The sequence below is a fragment of the Pelecanus crispus genome, chromosome 14 (assembly GCF_030463565.1).
Source record: "Pelecanus crispus isolate bPelCri1 chromosome 14, bPelCri1.pri, whole genome shotgun sequence".
NCBI lineage: Eukaryota > Metazoa > Chordata > Aves > Pelecaniformes > Pelecanidae > Pelecanus > Pelecanus crispus.
The window spans coordinates 2,855,746-2,871,555 of NC_134656.1; the positions used below are offsets into that span (position 1 = coordinate 2,855,746).

Sequence of the window (15,810 nt, forward strand, 5' to 3'; positions counted from 1 at the left end):
TTCTCATGCCAAATGTACTTTCCAGCTCATAAATATGAGTGGCATTTTTCAAATCAAGTTACCGTCTCCTTCCCTATAGAGTATAGAAACTGTTCCAAACTGCTCTAAAACTAATATTTTAAACCTGGGCGTACAGAGAACATAAATACTCCATAGAGAACAGGCTGTGTATTTTGCTAGGTGCTGGGAATACTTTTTCAACACAAGTCTGCATTTTTGCATGTATCCAAAAGATGACCCAGCTTTCCTCAATCATGAAAAGTTGTCAAAATGAACAAGCAGAAGTTATTTTGGTTTCTTTTTTTGAGCAGCCCATCTTTCTTTAGCTTAATCTGCACCTTTGAAAAATGTCTAATTATATCAAACAAGTACAAATTAATAAGGATCAATCAATTTATTTATATGACTCTCCAGAGCATTAAAATAAAAGTATGCTTGAAAGTTAGACTTTCCCATTCTCCTTAGCCCAATCTTAGAGCAGAGAGAGAGAGAAATATGTACACGATATTTCTCCTGAGGATCTAAGCTAACATCTGGAGTGGTTTGTCACTCTCTTGTTCATCATACAAGCTGCTCTCCAGCAAAGGAAAGAAATAGGATGTTTGGTTTTAACTTGAAAATGCCTTGGAGATCCATCATTTAAAGTAAAGTGTGGAGGAAAAAAAAAAACATGTTTAGATATTTTATCATCTCCTCTTCCTACCTCCACATTTCCTCCCTATGCTCTCCCTACTATATTTTCAAATTAGCTTTTTTGCTTTTTCTGCCTCCTCTTGGTTGGAAGAAACTCAGAAAAGGAGATGGTTACAACGCATTTATCACACCATATGATAATGGAAGAGGGAAGAGCAGTGCCCTCTTCCCTACAATGGTAGTTATTGTCATTAGGTGATTATATCCACCAAGAGTTATGCAAACCCCTGGGAGGAATGGCTGTTGCCTGTATTGGCTCACAGGCTAAAAGCAGATAACTAAACCAAGAACATCAGAATGGAAACATCTACAGGTAACGTCTCTCTGTGACTTGTTAGAGACAGCAAGGAGTCTGCAGTGGAGTGAGAGTGGAAGAACTGCATCCAGAGGGTCTTGTAGAAGACAACGATCACAGGAGAAACTGGCCAACACAGTGACGTGGCAAGGACCATTGTCAGGCAGCAAGAGGGCTGAGCAAGATGATCAGCACTGGAGGAGAAGTTAGGTGGTGCTGACAGAGTGATGGAGCTCATGGAGGAAAAAGTATGAGAAAGTGTCAATCCCGATGGCAAGGAAGGTGGATGGTGAGCAGAAGGAAGCTCAGCCCTCACTGAGGAGGTTTCACTTCACCTGCATTTTCCTTGTTGTTCTTCTCTTTGATCCTGGTGCACAGGACCCGGGTGAGCCTGCCAACCAGAGAGCTCAGCAGCGGGAAATCCAGCACGTTGTACACCGTGAGCTCCAGCGGCTCTGAGGCCACCTGCTTCAGCTCTGCTTCATCTGCGTTCTTCACCCCTGCAACCAGAGCAGAGAACGAGACTGAGAAAAATCCCCAGAGAGCAGCAGCTTCTGCCTCCTGCTTCTGTTCAGGGGCAGGATGGGTCCACCATCATCCTGCTCTCCCTGCAGAGCCTCCCAGTGATTCCAGTGGGGTGATGGTAACTGAGAATGGCCTTGGGCATTCTGCAGCCACAGCCTCAGTCCAGCCTGGGAAGGGCTTTCAACTCTGTGAGCTCAGAAAGTCTTTTGTGGCCTGGATACAGTCTAGTGAATTCTTCTGTTTTCCTGTCTCCTCATCACTTGCAGGCTTTGCTACCAGGAAGGCAGATATTTTTCACCCTAAGAGGCAGTTGGCATAAATGGGGGAATGAGTGAATGAATGAATAAACAACAATTTTATATTTACGAGGTGCCAGCACTACCCACAGAGAATCTGTTGTTCATCAGAACATCACATTGCATTTCAAGAGTGTCAACGATGAGCAAAAAGTTAGACCATCTGTTTAGCAGAACTTCATTATCACAGAGCATCCTCCATCCCTATCCTTCTGCTCTGCATCCTCATTAACCCTCTGCAGACCAAGCCCCACAGCACACAACTTATTTTGCTTCCCAGTACTAGGCTCAAGGTCATCCTAGCATTGCCCAAGCAGTACCATTGCCAGACGGGGTCCCACCTGGTTTCTCAAGTCCAAGACCATTACCTTAACAGCTTTGCTAGCCTCCTTCCCCTGGCTCTTGCAGTGAGAACCAAGGCAGTATTGAGATTAATACTCAGGTCCTGATGTCTAAGGACCAAACAATGTGATCTTGTCTAACCAGAGAGGAAAGGCAAAGACCCCAGCCAGGAACAGATCTCCAAGTGATTTCAGGTACACAGTTGTCAGTCTGTTGCGCTGCACAACATACAGCTGAGGCTCAGCAGCTTCACTCAGTCCGTGAAAGATATCACAGTGCCAGGCACTTAGCTACATAACCCTATGCAAGAAACCCTTGCTTGTGTCTTCCCAACATAAATTAGCACTTAAGGTTTTGGAGATTGCAATTTTAGGTGATTTTTCTATGTAACTTTATTGCCCATGTATTAGTCTAGCAGACTTGTTTAGTCATCAAGGACAGCTGCACAAGGCCATTTTATGTCTCATCATTGCTGCCAGATAGCAAAGAGCAGATAATGTTATTATTCAGAGAAATGAAAAGTTGTGAGCAGCAGTAATTATAAAGGAGGTCTCCCGCCCTCCCCAATACAATGTTCTCTTGCCTAATTTCACAGCTGAGAATATTGATCTCATGGCACAGGTATTTGAGGATCGCAAAGGTCTTTAAGGATGGCAGGTGTGAAATATCTTGTGTGAATGAGTGTTTTTTCTAAACAAACAAAATGCCTTTTGAAGACACTGTGTGTGCTGAATAAATGAATTAATTTTCATCTTAGGCACAATGTAATGAGGTCTTACCCATTACCTTAGTTTTAAAGCATCAGGATACTCCTATCAAAGTTGAGGGAACATAACCTTCAGTTTGAAGATGATCAAAAGTAGGTTGACTTTGTCCTACAGCTTATCAACAGCTGTGATCTTACCAATGGCAAATATCTCTATGCCCAGGTTTTTCAAAGTCTGAGCAGCCAGGTTGGCATCATCCTGGGATTTTCCATCAGTCAGGAGTATTACCAACTTCTCAGCCTCTAGCCGGGCACCAGCATCTGGTTTCAGATTCTGCTCCAGGACGTGGGTCAGCGCCAGACCTGGGGAGGAGCAGAGACAGGTGGAATGCTACAGCCTTGCAGACAACCCCCCATCACCTTTACTCTTTTCTCTGCCCCCAGTGGCTTTGGTCCCCATGGAGATCATCACACATGAACAGCTTCCCCAACTGCAGCCACACAGATCATTTAGCAGAGACCTGAGAGCTGGAGTTACCTGTGAAGGTGTTGCCGCCCTTGTACCGCAAATTCCTCATGGCCTCCAGCACTTGGTCCCTCGTAGAGTAAGCGCTCAGATCCCACTCTGTGCGGGGATCGCTGCTGTACTGGGACAGCCCTGGGGAAGACAAGAGCTATCAGCATCGTGCAAGCCAAGGTAAGCTGCAAGAGGAGATTCGTTTTGGGGAGGCAGCATCAGGCTTGCCATGGGAGGATGACACAAAATAATGAATGGGACTGCGGGTGAGCAGATGTGGTTTCTAGCTCCTCTTCTCTGCATGGTCCTCGCCATGCAGGCAGCAAGGTGATGCCTCAGACCCCGCTGGGTACAGTGGTACTTACCCCTGCGGTGGTGCTTCGAAGTATTTCATAGAATCATAGAATCGTTTAGGTTGGAAAAGACCTTTAAGATCATCCAGTCCAACCATTAACCTAACATTACCAAATTTGATAAGGTCTCAGTGTTAATTGGGGTCAAACTAGTTGGCTGCAAGGAGTGGGAAGGATTTACGCTGTCCTATTTCACGCACAGCCTGGCCAGTGCCATCTGCTGGGGTTAGCATCACTCAGAACTGGAAGCAGCATCATTCTTAGCTGAACTCAAAGCATCTCCAATGCAGCATTGCCACTGTATCTGTCTGTGCAGCGCTGTGGAGGCTGAGCACCTCATCAGAGGTAGGCAGCAAATCCCACATGTGTCTCAGCATCAATGCCCAAGCTGGTGCTGCCCAGAAGACATGGCTTCTGTTCACTGTGCCGCTATTTCTTACAGCCACTAGAGGCCAGAGCTTGCTACCAGATGGGAAAAGCTGTCAAGAGGAGCAAGCAGGACCCCACCCCAAAGCAATAAAAGCTCCTCAGAGGAGCGCACAACCACAGGAACAAAGACCAAAGCCCCTTCGAACACAGACTTCCCAAGGTCAGGAAACAGGAAAGTGTCCTACCTACTCTTATCTTGTCTTGGGCAATATTGAATGGGGAAATCAAATTGCTCAGAAACTCCTTAATGAGCTTGAAATTATTGCGTCCGATGCTCCAGGATCCATCGACAAGCAGGATGATATCAGTCATTGCAGATGTGTCACACTGAAACTGGGAACCTGGGGGGGATAAGGTTTGATGTTGAGAGAAGCAATTGTAAAGGAGGAAAAACTGCTTCAGTTTTAAGATAAAAAGCAAATCTGCAGTATAAGGCCTTGTCTGGATGGTGGATTGGACCATCCGCCAGCCCGACACATCCCAGCATCTTGGGAAAACCACGTGGCTAAGGGTAACCCATCTCAGTACCAAGAAATTGGGTGGTGCACAGCTGCATTTCTGCAAAGAATGGGTTAAAGCTGTCAGGAAGTGTGTGCCTAACCCAAGCACTGCTCTCCGCAAGCTTTCAGCTCCATTAAGTCTCAACCCCAGCCCAGTGCTTCCCTTTTATCTAGCCTAAGTCTCCAAGAATTGCAGGTGATTGCTTAATTCCATTCCACCACAAGATCCCCTGTGGGCTATAATTATTTTGTGACTTTATATTAGATCCAATCCCCCGGTAAAAACGTGCTGGCATCAAAGATACTCAAGCCCTGCCTTTCTCCCCACCCCAGGCCTGCAGCCTAACAGAGGATAAGATAGGGCATGTTGCTGATCGAATGCATCTTCCCCGAATATTTTTCAGATGGGGAATTTTCCATCTTTGGTGGAGGGAAACGGATGATCTCATCAAGATTCTGTGGGCTGCAAAGAGGTTACTCTCCTATCTCTTTTCACAGCCATGGATTCCTACTGGTCTCAAGAGACCAAATGAGGATGCTCTGGCCAATGCCGTTCCCACCACTTCAGCGGTGCTGTGAGCCATCTGCCCTGCCGTAGCCTCAACTGACAAATCTGAAGGATCATCATGGATCAGTTATCTGTGAAACATGAAGAAAAAGTCGGGGAGGTGGAGCAGGTTGGGTAGCGAACATCACTGATAAGCTCCTCCCCTTCTGAAGGCTTGGAAAGGTCCATGGCTGGGGGCGGGGTGGGGGGGGGGTGTGTGTCTGCTGAAGACTACAAACTCTTACATGGATCTGTCAGAAGCAGAGGGAGGTGGCAACACGAAGGGAGAGAATAGTGGCAAATCAATAAATTAAATCATCTGAAAGGAATTTTTGGCCTAGCTCCAGTTTGCCTTAAAATCTGTGATGTTCTACAGAACTCCAAATTTCTCCAGTGATCCCTGACAGTTCCCCAAAGCACGACCTGGGAATTGAAAGCACTATCAGCAGCACTGTACTCTTGAAAATCCTGGTGACAGAGTGGGATGGAAAGCTTATATTCAGCGGGTGTTAGGGAAAACAGTAGGGAAGAAGGAACAAGACATGTTTGAAAGCCCTCTCACCTCGCCTCAATGAATCCTTTGTGGGTTTTTCTTTTCCTAGAGACCCTCGCTCCGGGTTTGCAGGAGGGCGCTGGGATGATTTTGTGGTTGTTGGTGTTGCTTCTGTCATGCTGGCCTCCACACTGGGCTGGTTTCTTGCCGTTTCTCCTGAGCCCTTTAGCTGAATCCCCTTCTGCCTTTTCTTTTCAGCTCTGTCCTTTGCTGTGCTCCAAAGAGAAAAAATCCCATTGTCCCTAGCTGTGTTATCCCCATGCAACCTGCTCCACTCATCAGCTGATTTAAGCCACATTTGGCAGAGGTGTAGGGGCTCAGAAAGGATGAAAGCCCTACAAGCTTTACGCAAAGAGGTAGCTAGATAAAGGAGACCATCTTCATTCATGCCTTTCTGAGAGGCTTGCACGTGGGTTTATGAGTAATAATAATGTTAGTAGTGGATCACATCAAAAGTTTGTCCTTCCCATTATCTCTGATGATGAAAAACAATGAATGTTTATAAAATATAAATCAGGGAAAATATACCATGGCACCTGATACCCAGTGTACTCTCCAGACCTCGGCAATCTGTGACTCGGAAATAACCTGAGCTAGTGCAAGTCTTTTTGTATAATGGCCCTGACGGATCTTTCTTCCATCAACACACTGCCTTTTGAACTCATGCGAACCTTGTTGCCAGGTACATGAGAATCTATGCAGTTATATACGGCCCTCAGCCATAGGGGAGGGCTCACACAAGACGTTCTTGTAGAACATCTGCAGCCAACCCTGGGACACAGAGCCTAGGAAATCAAGCACCATTAGCCCCAGCGATTAGGGAGCAGCTTGTTCTCAAAGAATCCACTCTCAGTTGAAGGATGTGACTGTATCTGCTGAATTTGAATAGCTGTCAGCCCCAGGAATGCACAGATGTGCTTTTTCAGGCTGGCTGGCATGAGGGGCAAATATTTTTAGGTTGCTTACTGTGTTTTTGTAGTTAAGTACTGCACACAAGGGATGGGACTGGGCTAGTGTGTCTCACTGAATGAATGTCCCTGATGAAGCTGGGGTTACAGGGAGAGGGTGGGAGTGATTTTAGGGACAGCTGTGCTTAATGCTCCAACCATGGTAGCTTGGCAGAGGCCGTGGCTCAAAATCATTCCAACATGACTCCAGGACGGTCAGTGCACCCACCTGGCTGTGTCAAGACAGTGTTCAGGGGCGGTGGGGTGGCCTCTGCCACCCCACCGTGCTCAGCTGCTGGGTTCCCCAAAGAGGTGAGATTCTTTCCTGATGCAGCTCCTGAGTTTCTTCGGTTATTTCTAGTCTGGGATGCATTTTTGAGTTCCTCTACTGTAGGAAGACCAAAACCAGAGAGAGAGTCGGTCTAGACAGGTCTGTGAGTCACAGTCCATCCCTCATCCCCCTGGGTCTTCACCATCCCCCCTTTCTAACCTTCCAACCAGAATAGTAACAGGCTCTGTGATTGCTGCATAGCCTACAGGACATATGCCTGAGGAGCCACATCTCCAAGAGCCTCAGGAGCTCTCTGGATGGTAAAATGTAGCACTCTACTTACTCACAAATTTCCTCTTGGCAAACAGTGCTTCCTGGGAGCCGTTGAGCACATAGACCTGCAGCGTGTATTCCTTGGTAGGGCTCAGCCCCCCCACTGTGGCTTTGGGAGTCTTGGTTTTCAGCATGACTTCTTGCTCTGAGTCCCCTGAGGTGGGATGAGACCACAGTTCAGAGCCTGTTAGAGCTTAAATTTAAGCTGACAGTAGCAAAAACACCGCTGAAATGCAGGGAATGTCTGCCTAGGGACCTCAGTCAAATCCTATTTCTTTTTTTAATTTTGTGGATCTCTGACTTTTATTCTTTTTCCCAATCCAGAGTTGAGAACGCTTAGGGGTTTTTTTTGTGGGTGTTTTTTGGTTTTTGGTTTTTTAAATCCCTGATATGTGCCCGAAATGGAAAACCAGTTCCCACCCAGCATAGTGCAACTCTCACCAACTTCTCAAGGAGCTGCTAGTGAAAAGCAGGATAAAGGCTTGGCAATTGCTAGTAAATACTGCTTATGAAAATATCCCACCAACTGATGTGCTTGAGGTCATATGTGACCAAAATGAGGAAGTGACTTGGCATCTCCAGAGGCCATCACTGGCACTTGGGACTCACCCTACTCATCCCAGCCCCTCTCCCTGTGCTGTCTCTGCAAGCCCCATCTCTCTCCAAGGGCAGCTGCTCTCTGTGGGGAGCCAGCTCATTTCTGGGGCCTCGACTGCCTCCAGACCCCTCCAGCCATGCCCCACAGTGTTGGGACCTGTCCTGGGTCTGTGATGCCTTGACCAGCTGAGAACTGGGGCATTTCTGCGCTGGCACGGCAGTGAGCAGATGGAGTGAGGCAGCTCTGTGCTACACAAAACAAAGGGAGAGAGGCAAACTAGCTCCCTAAAATCCTCTGATTAAGAAAGGTCTACAAGCTTTAAATTATGGAGATGGATGTGTTTCTGACCCCGCCATCCCTGTGCTCGTGCCTAGGGCTGGAGGTCCCCAGCCTACGCAGAGGGAAAGCCTCAGGCATGTGCAGGGAGTGCCAGCGGGGATTCCCTGCATTCCTGGGATGCTCATGGCTTTCTGCTGAGCTGAGGCCCGGAGAGGAGCAGGGCAGGGAAGGAATGAGAAACCTCCTGCTCCAGCTTGGGAAACAGGTGGGGGCTGAGCTAAAAGCGGATGGATGATCATAAGAGCTCTGCTGCACGCACTCCTGCCTGGCAGCTCCCTTCTCCAGCTTGCTGGGAGAGTGGCAGCAACGGAAAACCAAATGCCAGGCAAGACTAAGGTTTCCTCCAACCATTGCTCCCCGCCAAGGGACGTCGTGTCCTTCCAACACGACCAGGTTCAGCGTCTGAAGTCAGGGAGAGCTGGAGCCTGGCTGGGGTAGGGACTGAGGGGCTGAGCCCCCACACACACATGGGGTCAACTTCCCATCCAGTCTCCTTGCGGGGTGGGGGACAGGTGGGAGCTCCCACAGAAGAACCTGACAATGAACCTTTCCTCTTTTTTTTTTTTTTTTTTTTCCCTCACAGTCGCAAAGAGCAACACTTTCTGGCTAAGACTTTCCCCTAAGATGAAGAGAGCTGAATTTCATCTCTCTCTTGTGAATGAGTGATAGTGGAACTGTGCCTGCACTCATATGGCACTATGGACTGCTCTCATGGTGGCCAGAAAAGCTTCTTGTCCGTAATGTGCGTACAGCCCAGTGGAAAGTTTTGATCTAGGTAATCAACACTTGAAACCAGAAGAACCAGCAGATAATTCCCTCTGCCCTACCTCTATCACCTTAAGGTCTAAATAATGCTTTTACTTAAGTCCTGTAGTCTACCAGTCAAAAGGTAGTGCTCAGTCCCTCACTCATACAGAAATCTCTGCTGGGTCTGATGTCCAAGCATTAGCACATACCTGCCATGGGCTTTACCCGAACTTTGTAGCCGTTGATGTTCCCTTCAGTCTCTTTCCATTTCATTTGGAGCCTGTCTTCCGAAAGGACAGTGAGTTTCAGCCGGCCTGACCCTGGGGAGGAGGAGATGTGTCCGTGCTGTTATGGATGCAATTCCTCCTTCTGCACACGCACACGCAAAATGTCACATATGCCACCTCATCTATGGACATGGGAACAGTTGCGTTGCAGAGGAAACCTTCACCATCCCATGCAAGTCTTCAGCGTCCCCTGACGCTACACAGTAACTCCTGCAGTGCCCCTGCCAGGAAACCTACCACAAGTCACTGCAAATCTGTAGCCTCCACCCTATGCAAAGAGGAGTTTCTCATGCGCTAGAACGAGACCTCAGTATATACGGCTGCAAACAGGGAAAACAGTCTCCCACAGAAGCAAGGGCTTTCTCTGCACCCGTCACATCTTGGAGGACTTTCCCGGGAGCTTTCATGCAAGATGGTTTGTTTCAGCAAGCGTGTTCCATGCAAACATCTGAAATAGGAGGGCGGGAAATAGATGAAAGTGCTCAATGAGGCTCTTTGATAGGCTTGGGCTGCTGAAAAATACAGAAATTCCCCAGATGAGGGATCCCATACTTCTGCAGAAAGATAATTTCAGAGGCAGCTCCAAGGACCAGCTGGGTTTAGAAAGGAAGAAAAAAAACCAAAACAAACAAACAAACAAAAAACCAAAAACCACAGAAGGAAAAAAAGAAAGAAAACCTGATAAAGTGTAAATAACAGTTCCTGGCAGGACCGTAACTCATGGGCACCAGCTTGTATCAGTTTGCTGCAGGGAGCAGCACACTAAATGACAAATCCCAAGGAAAAAAATAGTATCAGACAAGGAGGTAAGAAGAAGAAAGAGCACATTGCCTTATCATGTCGAGATTTCACAGATATCTTTTAAACCCTAGCTAGGTGTCTGAACTCACGTGTCACTCTCTGAACCAACGATTCCTTGGTAAAACATAACTGTACTGTCGTACAAATGCCACCATATGAAACCTTTTCACTTGACTGAATATAGGATGGCAAGTCTGCAGATTTATCTCCCCTCCTTCCTGACACCGTACCTACAGCTGCCTTTCCAGCAGGCTGCCCTAATTTGTAATCAGTGAGCACATCCTTTGCCTGTGCCCTGTAAGCACCCTAATGCCCACCCTCATTTGCAGTTGTTACCAGTCTCTTTCCCTTTACCATTACTCCTAAAAAAAGCTTAGGATGACCTGGAGTGTCCTGCTCAGTGCTGGAAAACTGTGCATTGCACAGGAGTCCTCAGGTCCCTAATCTGGTCTTGCATCACGTCCAGGCATCTCCTGACATCTTTGCCATGAAGTTACAGCCCAGGAAAGCAGTGAGAGCTGGCAGCGAGGACTTGCTTGTCTCAGCCCAACATCTGTGCCTTAACCTTTCCTCGCAGAGACTTCCTGCAGGCTGCCCAACAAGCAGATAACTATTTTGGGGAAACAAAGCTCAGATTCACATCTCACCCCCGGCATATCTGAAGGGGAAGAAAGAAAACATGGGGAAGAGGGGTGAAGGGCAAAATAAAATCCCAGAATCAAGCCTAAGAGGAATGGTAAAAGATCATGGAACAATGAGGGGAATTCATAGGTTAAACATGGAGCTGTCTTCTTTTGGCCAAGTGTGGTCCAGCTCCTTGGCCATCACTCTAGGAGCTGGGAAGCTAAAAAGGCAAGAATGTCCCCAGACGGATCAGAAAGGACAGCGTCCTCTAAAGCGCCATTATGTCTGCATGCAAATGAACCCCCGTGCCATGAAAGCTCCACTGTTTCCCTGCCCTGTGCTGGACGTGGGCTATTTGATGCTGTAACCTTGATCTCCAGCTGATAGGGAGTTAAGCCCAGACTTAACTGCAGAGACTGGTCTGGAAGATACTCTGAAGTGCCATCACCCCGCTAGAAGCCTTTGTGCTGACCACTTCCACCGAAGGTTCAAACCTAATATAAAGGTGGATCTTCATCATCAGAAAGGCTACAGTGAGGTGCTAGAGGTATTTTCTGATCATTTATGGTACTCTGGGAGCCCTATATGTTACAGGAGGAATGCACCTCATGTGCTTTCTTATCCAGACGTTGCACCACGTTATCATCACCATGTACATCCGAAGCAATAGTTTCAGAGTGCAGGACAGATGCAGTTACTAACAGAAGCAACACTGCTTTTTCTTCCTATTTCTCAAGCTCCCTTTGCAGATCACATAAGCACCCTTCATTGCTTATATAAGCTGAAATGCATTCCTGGTGCGAGGGAGCGGCACGCTGAACTGCTGCCAGTGATGAGGACGGGCTTTGCAGGGTGGGGAGGGATCGAGATCCTCACCCCAGATGGGCCCCCAGATCTCCTGGTGCTCTTCATGTGTGGGAATGGGCTGGTTGGAGCTTCACCAACAGACAGCAGAGTGCAGCAGCCCCCTGAAATCCTGCGTGTGATTGGGAAATTCCCTCGGATGTGGTGCCACTGCCCAGGGGAAGGGCTGAGGCTGGGCAGTTAACCCAAGTGACAGCCAAACCATAGGGAATCGCCCAGAGCAAGGCCAGGAGGGCTCCTTACCTTGGCCCACTCGTCCCCAGACATGGCTCGCCACGGGCAGGCAGGCAAAAAAGAAACAAGTGCGAATCAGCATGGTGACCAGGACCTACGAGAAGGCAAACATCAGGAAGCAGAATTAAAATTTACATTAATGGTTGGACTGGATGATCTTAAAGGTCATTTCCAACCTAAACAATTCTATGATTCTATGATTTCACCATGACAATACCCAGGTTTTTTGCAGCCCTCAGTTAAGGGATCACAAGCTGAGATCTACAGCTCTATACATCACTGAAAGAATGGATGGAGAAGCACATACTGAGTTTTCCTGTAATTCCTATATATTATTTTACATTCTTGGTCTCTCCAACACAGCTGTTCAATGCCTTAGACCAGCACTACATGGAGTTTATACACCTGATGGGGAGCAGGCTTTGACCCAGTCCTCCTCTCAGCCTGCTTGGCCCTGGTGATGGGCACTGCCCTCTTGGTAGGACAATCTCAACAGTGGTACAATGCGTGCTGGCTTCTGTTCTGGTCACAGAAATAAGCAACTTTGGCCAGATCACTGGACAGATGTAGACTCTGGAAAAACTTCTGGTTTAAACAATACAGAAGTAATTATTTCCAATTATCATGACTAAAATCAATATAGGTATATAAACACACAGCATCTTTCTCACGTCCCTGAAATGCTCACGCTGATCACAAGGGGAAAAGCATTTAGAGGAGCACTCTTTGGCAGACAAGCTCCTCACACCACAGATTTAATGACCCTGCAGTCGCTGTGATAAAGCAATTATGCAGCAGGAGGGATACCACAGAACTAGCTGAGTTTATATGTCAACAGTTTAGAAACAAGGGGTTTATTTCTTATTTCGCAGTTCCCAAGCAGTTACATTCAGGACTTGCTGTGATAGTCTCATTTTAACTTGTTCACCTGAACAAGGGTGAAAACAGATCAGTTACAGATCTAATCATGGCAGAGGATCAGTTTGACTTAGAAGTAACCTCTGCAGCGCTGACAAAGCTGGCTGGCGAAGGACAGTCAGCCTACAGCCCACGGACCTCGAGCACCTTCAGTTATCCTTGCAGGCCTGGATTTCAGTTTTATTCAGTTTGGGTCAGAAATGTCAGGTCAGCATAAACCCACCCTGATGGAAACAGTGCCTCCCCCTCATCCCAGCCTCAATACACCAGGTTTAAAACACATGCTGTTGGCCTTTTGCAACGCACCGTTGGCATCTGTCATTTTTGTGCTACACGTTTCAGCCTTATTGCTTTTGGCAGAACCAGACCATACACAAGTTTCCTCCACCGCCGTCTGCAGTGACATTTCACTTCTGTTCATTTTGATGGACAGGTATTTAAAGGCTCCTGGCAAATGCCTATCTCCCCTCAAGTACGTCAGCTTTTTAGAGATTTCAAGGAAAAATAAATATGCACGTGAGTGACCCAGCCATGATCTCCTGGGGTTTAAATCAGTGCTAAATTGCTGTAAGAATGAATGGACAAATATGCAAGTTATAACAGGGAGATGTTAACCACCCTATTCAGTCTGTGATTTTTTTTTTTTTTTTTTGATTGAAGATCAGGTTATGCAGAACAACTGCAGTGTAATTGAAGCCCTTAGCCATGGGAAGCGCTTGCTTTTTTTTTTTTTCCAGCTAATAAAATGAAGTCATTGCTTATAAAAACCAGCAAACATTTAAAAGGTGGGTTTCAAGAATCTGATTGTCACCTCAAGAAAAGCAAAGCTTGCCCTGGCTGCAGAGGTACATGTGCCAAACAACAGCAAGAAGCCTACAGTTTTGAAAAATTCCCTGAATCAAAAGTTTGTGCCATTTTGCAATGCCACCAAACTGCTCTTCATTTCCTTGCAACTTCTCCATGGCTCTCCTGGCAAACGGGATGCCAAACGCTGGCAAAAGCATTGGATTGTGTATGATCTTTTCATGTTAACCAGGGTTATACGGGATCCGAAGTCCAGCGAAATAAACACACGGGCTTCTCCAGCCCGCGCTGACCCGGGCTTAGTGCAGGGCACAATCCAGCCAGGAGCCTCCTCCCTGATGTGCCAGTTAGGATGGGTTCAGATTTAACCCAGGTTGGATCCAGTAAGTCCCCAGGGTGTGGAACTTCACTGTGACTAAAGCAAGGAGCAAGGACTTCATCTCTTCTTCCTAGCTCGGAGGCAAACCCATCGCTACTTTGCCTCTTCGCCAACTTTCGTTTTCCTACCTGTAAAGCAGGAATTACAAATGCACCTGTTGGAAATGGTGGAAGACACGCGGCTGGAGGAGCTCGCTCTTGCCCACCCTGCAGAGCTCCCTCTCCGCAGGTTACCTGCTGGCCCCCAAGCCCCCGCTGGCTCTCCACGTCCCTTCCCATCCATTTCTGCCCTCACTGGTGCCACCAGCCAGCCAGGCTGAGCCGGGGACACTGGGACCGAGGGGACCACGGTGACACCAGCCTGCTGGCGGGCAGGCAGCCCCCGGCACGCCGATGCCGCTCTCCTGTTACTCGCCCAGGGAAGGAATTTGGAGACGACAACACATGGAGCATGTGGCATTTCCAGGGCCTGGGAAATGGGTGTGTGTGGGGGGACACTACTTCCCACTTGTCCCAGCTATGTGCTCAGAGGGGGTCTGGAGGTTAAGGCAGTCGGAAAGCCCCTTATTTGTACAGGAAATTTTAAAAGTAGTTGCTTTAATTAAAGAAAAATAACTTCTATGCAAAAAATCCCTGCCACATGTTTAAATCAGCACAACTAAAAGTGGGGATCTGGGCGCACTGTGGATTATTTCCACCCTCCACAGCCGTGGTTTGGGGACATTTCCATCATTCCTCATCCCAGAGGGCATCACCGGCTCTGCACAGAAGCACTGGCAGAAGCGGCGTCACCTCATGGCCCGCTCGCTGCTGGCCACAGCAGCGGTGCCAGGGACAGCCCGGCAGAAGGGACCGGCGACCCGCCCGAGGTAGCCAGCTGCAGGGGCTAAATCTGTCCCCCGCTCCCCGAGTGCTTTGCTAGTTAAAGGACCTAAAACAGATTAAAAAAACAACGTTCACCAACCTCTTTCTGTTTTCTCATGGAAATCTCCTGTATTTCAGTTCGCTATTGAACAAAAATTCTCAATTAGAATGAGAATCAGTCTGCACCAGTCTCAAAAAAGTAAGGCGCAATTTTCATTTCTAGGCTGAGCCTTTGCAGCTCCCCACAGCCCGGGCAGGCTTAGTAACATCGGCTTGATGCAGACCCTCACCACACCTCCGGGTGGGAAAAACCCACCCGGACAACTGCTATTGCTAACAAACCCTTCCACGTACTGTCTTCTGGCAGCAATTTCCCGCAGGTCTTATACTACTAACCATGAAATAGAAGGAAAAAAGTCCAAGCCAACAAACAAAGTGCATTTCTCACAGCCACCACTCCGAAAGAATTGCTAAAGCAGCCCTGGCAATATTTAGAGCAGACCTGCAGTGACCGTGAGTCTTGAAGCTGCTTCACCATCAGAGGGTGAGACCTGCCAGCCCTGCGCAGCATCGGCAGCGCTGCCCCGAGCCGAGCTGCACCAGCTCCAAGTTTCCCAGAGAGCAAAACCCTGCAGAAGTTCCCTGCTCCGCCGATACCCACGCATGTCCCAAAACAACACAGCCCCTCCTCGACATCCCTGCGAACCGAGCCCCAAAGGGGAATGAGCCACAGACCTCTGTGGAGCGGTGCGGCTTTCCCTGGAGTCCGCCGGGAAGGTGCGACGAATCCAGCTACATTCTTAAATTGTGGGAGAAGCAGCCCTGGCGCCTCGTCTGCTCCTCGGCGTGATTAGAGATTTCAATTCCCAGACGTCAGGAGGGATAAGGAAGGGGAGGGAGAGCAGGGGGAGAGGGACAGCAATTCCCCCACCTCCCTCTCACCACGCAGCGGAGAGCACTGCTTGGCCCCTACGTGCAGCTAAATAAAGCGTGCACGAAAAGCAAAAGACTGCTAGTATGGAAACCAGTCAACAGCTTTTAGTGG

At 48.1% G+C, this 15,810-nt stretch overlaps 1 protein-coding gene across 1 annotated transcript in view; it reads right to left on the minus strand.

The window, feature by feature from the left end:
• The window catches only part of COL20A1 (collagen type XX alpha 1 chain), a 50,499-nt gene extending 38,616 nt beyond the window's left edge, over positions 1-11,883 (minus strand). Inside the window, exons 1-9 of the mRNA XM_075721352.1 lie at positions 11,811-11,883; positions 9,201-9,311; positions 7,318-7,461; positions 6,933-7,091; positions 5,766-5,966; positions 4,342-4,497; positions 3,396-3,515; positions 3,056-3,220; positions 1,324-1,488 (exon numbers count right to left, since the gene is read on the minus strand). Coding sequence (XP_075577467.1) covers positions 1,324-1,488; positions 3,056-3,220; positions 3,396-3,515; positions 4,342-4,497; positions 5,766-5,966; positions 6,933-7,091; positions 7,318-7,461; positions 9,201-9,311; positions 11,811-11,883 — 1,294 coding nt within the window. The remainder of the gene's footprint in view (positions 1-1,323; positions 1,489-3,055; positions 3,221-3,395; positions 3,516-4,341; positions 4,498-5,765; positions 5,967-6,932; positions 7,092-7,317; positions 7,462-9,200; positions 9,312-11,810) is intronic.
• Positions 11,884-15,810: the final 3,927 nt, after the last annotated feature.